Source organism: Loxodonta africana, chromosome 7 (genome assembly GCF_030014295.1).
Source record: "Loxodonta africana isolate mLoxAfr1 chromosome 7, mLoxAfr1.hap2, whole genome shotgun sequence".
Classification (NCBI taxonomy): Eukaryota; Metazoa; Chordata; class Mammalia; order Proboscidea; family Elephantidae; genus Loxodonta; species Loxodonta africana.
In genome coordinates, this window is record NC_087348.1 from 31,471,594 (window position 1) to 31,477,233 (window position 5,640).

General features: G+C 40.3%; 1 protein-coding gene across 1 annotated transcript; it reads left to right on the plus strand.

Moving 5' to 3' along the window:
• On the plus strand, positions 1-2,680 carry LOC100654930 (olfactory receptor 5G9-like). Its single transcript, XM_003421327.3, has one exon. It carries the CDS (start codon positions 403-405, stop codon positions 1,342-1,344), a length of 942 nt encoding a protein of 313 aa, XP_003421375.2. The 5' UTR covers positions 1-402; the 3' UTR covers positions 1,345-2,680.
• The last annotated feature ends 2,960 nt before the right edge of the window (positions 2,681-5,640 follow it).

The following is a 5,640-nucleotide window of genomic DNA, read 5'->3' on the forward strand; positions in this document are numbered from 1 at the left end:
TCTCACTCAATCCAGTAGATTGTTGGTCTTAGATAAAGTTCCCTGAAGTGGTGTTACTAGCTAATAGGTGGTTCTTTTCTTCCATTCTAGAACCATCTCTGCCAATAATTAGTAACGGAACCTTGAGCAAGCCTGTTCTCTTTTCTAGTCTTTATGCTTCTCTTCTGTGTAAAGATGGATTTCCACAGAGTCTTAAAATGCTATAGTTCCAGATGCGCCATTTTGCACCAGTGTGTAGCTTACTTCTGTTTCATTGGCCACAGAGGGTAGACTAACTCACATCATTCCTAACTCTTTCCCAGGTACTGGTATATTTTTGCTGTGTTCATTTTTTTGAAGTCATATTTACCAAATGTGTTGTGACATTTTTGCTTTCCTTCTAGTGGGAACCAGAACCAGTCAATGGCCAATGAAAACTACACGAGGGTCACAGAGTTCCTTTTCACAGGCTTGAATTATGACCCCCAGTTGCAGGTCTTCCTCTTCCTGCTCTTTCTGAGTTTCTACATCATCAGTCTCACTGGGAACTTGAGTATGATTGTTCTGATACGGATCGATTCCCACCTCCACACACCCATGTACTTTTTCCTCAGCCATCTCTCCTTTGTAGACATGTGCTTCTCCTCAGTAGTTAGCCCCAAGATGCTGACTGATTTTTTTGTGAGAAGAAAAGCCATAACTTTCTTGGGCTGTGCATTGCAGCAGTGGTTTTTTGGATTCTTTGTGGCAGCTGAGTGCTTTCTCTTGGCATCCATGGCCTATGATCGTTATGTCGCCATCTGCAACCCATTATTATATGCAGTTGCCATGTCCCAGAGACTCTGTGTCCAGCTGGTGGTTGGTCCCTATGTTATTGGGTTCATGAACACTATGACTCATACAACAAATGCATTCCGTCTCCCTTTTTGTGGCCCCAATGTCATCAATCATTTCTTCTGTGATATGTTCCCCTTGCTGTACCTTGTATGTGCTGACACCAAGCTCAATAAGTTGGTAGTTTTCATCGTAGCTGGAGCGGTGGGTGTCCTCAGTGGTTTGACTATACTGGTTTCCTACATTTATATCCTCACTGCCATCTTGAGGATCCGCTCTGTTGATGGGAGGCACAAAGCCTTCTCCACCTGCTCTTCTCACCTGACAGCTGTCTCCATCCTGTATGGTACTCTTTTCTTTATTTATGTTCGGCCTAGTGCAAGTATCTCCCTGAATCTCAATAAAGTGGTGTCTGTGTTTTATACTGCAGTGATCCCCATGTTGAACCCCTTTATCTATAGCTTAAGGAACAAGGAGGTTAAAGATGCCATCCATAGAACTACTGCTAAGAGGAAGTTTTGCAGGGCTTAAATTCCAATCTAGAAAAGAAATTGGCGGTAGAAAACTAAAAAAACAATTAGACTAATTGTTTGGATTCCTAAGAGTCTAGACCACTTGCAAGTGTTTGGGAGTTGGTTGACATCCCTTTATTCATTATCCATCGAATTACTCATTCATTTAGTTGATCAATGTGGCTTCATTAAGTCTTATATGTGATCTTTTCTGTGTAACATGCCAATATTCACACTTACAGTATTTTTTAATTTCTCCTCCCTCAGATACCTCATAGTTCAATTATTTTCTAAAAAGCTTTATTTTACTCTTTGATTTCTGTTTTTAATTTTTATTTTATTATTTTCTTGTTATTCTATCAGTAATAAAATGTCCTTTCTCTGATAACTTCTTGGCATTGAAGTTTCAAAATGCAGCATGTTAGGTTTTCAGTCATACCTAACACCCATTGGTGGGAATCCGCTAAAAAAAAGAAAAAAAAAAGCTGGATTTTAATATTTAACCTAGTGAGCACAATGTTTGAAACTTGAAACTACTGCCTTTGCATTCAGATTTTTTGAAGTGGCTTAGATGCAAAGGACTACATGTAACTAGGTACTGAAGATGGATCTGTGTTCAACTCTATGGCTGATGAAGTTATCTACAGGATCCATTCACAATAATAAAGAAACTTGCACTCATGTCTAATCCACTTCATACCTGGAAAAGCTTCTGATAGAATGGGATAAGCCTGAATTTTCTCAGGATTCTATTTTCTGATACACGTTGGAGGATTACCTGAACTTCACTTAGTTGGCAATTGATTGTGTGTACGATGTTGTTGTTGTTGTTATTAGGTGCCGTCAAGTAGGTTCCGACTTATAGTGACCCTATGCACAACAGAACGAAACACTGCCCGGTCCTGAGCCACCCTTACAATCGTTGCTATGCTTGAGCTCATTGTTGCAGCCACTGTGTCAATCCACCTTGTTGAGGGTCTTCCTCTTTTCCACTGACCCTGTACTCTGCCAAGCATGATGTCCTTCTCCAGGGACTGATCCCTCCTGACAACATGTCCAAAGTATGTAAAACGCAGTCTCGCCATCCTTACTTCTAAGGAGCATTCTGGCTGTACTTCTTCTAAGACAGATTTGTTCATTTTTTTTGGCAGTTCATAGTATATTCAATATTCTTCGCCAACACCACAATTCAAAGGTGTCAATTCTTCTTCGATCTTCCTTATTCATTGTCCAGCTTTCTCATGCATATGATGTGATTGAAAATACCATGGCTTGGGTCAGGCGCACCTTAGTCTTCAGTCTCCTCCTTTGCTCTTCAACACTTTAAAGAGGTCCTTTGTGGCAGATTTGCCCAATGCAATGCGTCTTTTGATGTTTTGACTGATGCTTCCATGGCTCTTGATTGTGGATCCAAGTCAAATGAAAGCCTCCACAACTTCAATCTTTTCTCCATTTATCATGATATTGCTCATTGGTCCAGTTGTGAGGATTTTTGTTTTCTTTATGCTGAGGTGCAACCCATACTGAAGGCTGTGGTCTTTGATTTTCATTAGTAAGTGCTTCAAGTCCTTTTCACTTTCAGCAAGCAAGATTGTGTCATCTGCATAACACAGGCTGTTAATGAGTCTTCCTCCAATCCTGATGTCCCGTTGTTCTTCATATAGCCCAGGTTCTTGGATTATCTGCTCAGCATACAGAATGAATAGGTATGGTGAAAGAATACAACCCTGACGCACACCTTTCCTGACTTTAAACCAATCAGTATCCCCTTGTTCTCTCCAAACAACTGCCTCTTGATCTATGTAAAGTTTCCTCATGAGCACAATTAAGTGTTCTGGAATTCCCATTCTTCACAATGTTATGCATAATTTGTTATGATCCACACAGTCGAATGCCTTTTCATAGTCAATAAAACACAGGTAAACATCCTTCTGGTATTCACTGCTTTCAGCCAGGATCCATCTGACATCAGCAATGATATCCCTAGTTCCATGTCCTCTGCTGAAACTGGCCTGAATTTCTGGCAGTTCTCTGTCAATATACTGCTACAGCCGTTTCTGAATGATCTTCAGCAAAATTTTGCTTGCATGTGATATTAATGACATTGTTCTATAATTTCCACATTCGTTTGGATCACCTTTCTTAGGAATAGGTATAAACATGAATCTCTTCTAGTCAGTTGGCCAGGAAGCTGTCTTCCATATTTCTTGGCATAGACGATTGAGCACCTCCAGCACTGCATCTGTTTGTTGAAACATCTCAATTGATATTCCCTCAGTTCCTGGAGCCTTGTTTTTCACCAATGCCTTCAGAACAGCTTGGACTTCTTCCTTCAGTACCCTCGGTTCCTGATCATATGCCACCTCTTGAAATGGTTGAACATCGACTACTTCTTTTTGGTATAATGCCTCTGTGTATTCCTTCCATCTTCTTTTGATGGTTCCTGAGTCATTTAATATTTTCCCCATAGAATCCTTCACTATTGCAACTAGAGGATTGAATTTTTTCTTCAGTTCTTTCAGTTTGAGAAACCCCGAGAGTGTTCTTCCCTTTTGGTTTTCCATCTCCAGCTCTTTGCACGTTCCATTATAATACTTTACTTTGTCTTCTCGAGACACCCTTTGAAATCTTCTGTTCTGTACGATACTGCCTTCTAAACTCTAGTAATGGCCCAGCCAAGAATGCATGGAGAAATACTTTAGTGGAATATAGACCCTTAGACTACATCTGCTTCTTCTTCGTAACGTCAGTAGATTTTCAGCATCACAAGAGAGCACATCCGTACAGTTCAACTTGATGGGGCTGACTCCTGGGCATGATGAGTACTAGGAATCTTTCGGATGTACAGCCCTGTAACGTACCACCATCTGCATGTGGACAGTGAGTGCCCATGTCAGGGTGGCCATGTCCTCCTAGGGATCCAGGAAGCTAACCAACTCTATCTTGTCTCTCACAATCTGTTTTTTACTTCTTTGCTTTGAATGAAAAGACAAACAGGAAAGTGTTCCACTGAGGAAATGAATCAACATTCCTACTTGACATTATAGTGTTCTGTCTAATTTGATACAGAAATGTCCTAAGAGTTTTAAGGACCTCTTAGGAGGTTCGAGTCCACCCTGAGGTGCCTCGTAAGAAAGGCCTGGTGATCTACCATATTTGTATGGAAATAACATGAACTGTCTACGTTCATTTGACAACCATGCCTTCCAGCTGTGAGGTATTTTCGTAAGCAATCTATGCCCTTTTTTTTACAGCAAAGTATTAAAAAAATTGGAATGGGTTGCTTATGAAAATACCTAGCAGGGGATAGCAAGGTTGGCAAACAAATGTAGAAGGCATGTGTTGTTTGTGTAAGAATATGGTACTTCCAAAAAATCAGCCATAGGAAATCCCATGAAGGACAATTCTATTCTGACACATGAATTTATCAGGAATATGAGTAGACTCAATAGTAACTGGTTACAGTCATCTGTTTTCCCAAAAAGAGGATAGCAACAATGATTAAGTAGCTTTCTTTAAAACTAGTCTATTGGTAAGGTAGATAAATAAATAATGCTTCTAAACTTTTGAGTACTTTTCTACATACAAAGTATTATGGGCTATTTTCTATACTGCACAATTTCTAAAAATTGACAATGGTTCACTGAGTACCCACATAATCATACCATGCTTCAGCAACAGGGACCTTAAGAGTGTGCATTGACAATTCTCTCCAACAAAATTCTCCCCAAATTCTCTTTATCTCCTCTCCTTAAATTCCTCTCCCCTAGGCTTGGAGAAAGGAGCCCTGGTGGTGCAATGGTTAAGCACTCAGCTGCTAATTGAGAAGTTGGCAATTAGAACCCACCCAGTGGCTCTGCAGAAGAAAGGCCTGACTGTTTCCATTAAGATTACAGTCTAGAAAACCCTATGGAGCAGTTCTACTGTGTCACATGGTGTCGCTGTGAGTCAAAAGTTGATTCTATGGCACCTAACTCCCTTAGCAAGTCCAGAATAGATGTCCAAGTTCCAGATATTCATTTGAGGGTTCAGTGACTTCAGGCACCTAGTAGTTTGTCACTGATTCGGGAACCTTTGCTGAAACTCTGACTCAGAGAAATCATTTAGCGTCCTCTTATAATTTAAATCAGGTGATGAATGTTAGGTATCTAGTTTTGTACCTTGGTGCAGTAAAGGCTCGGTAAATAGAAGTTATTTTTATCACTGTGACATCGACTCAGGTGTTTTCTGACCCATGACAATCCCTAAACATTTTTGCATGTAGGGAAGTTTGATTTCTACATTATTGCCAGACACTGACACTCCCATCACCAGT

Excerpts from the sequence above, each read along its gene's own strand:
- LOC100654930 (XM_003421327.3), top strand. The coding sequence starts at position 403 with ATGGCCAATGAAAACTACACGAGGGTCACAGAGTTCCTTTTCACAGGC.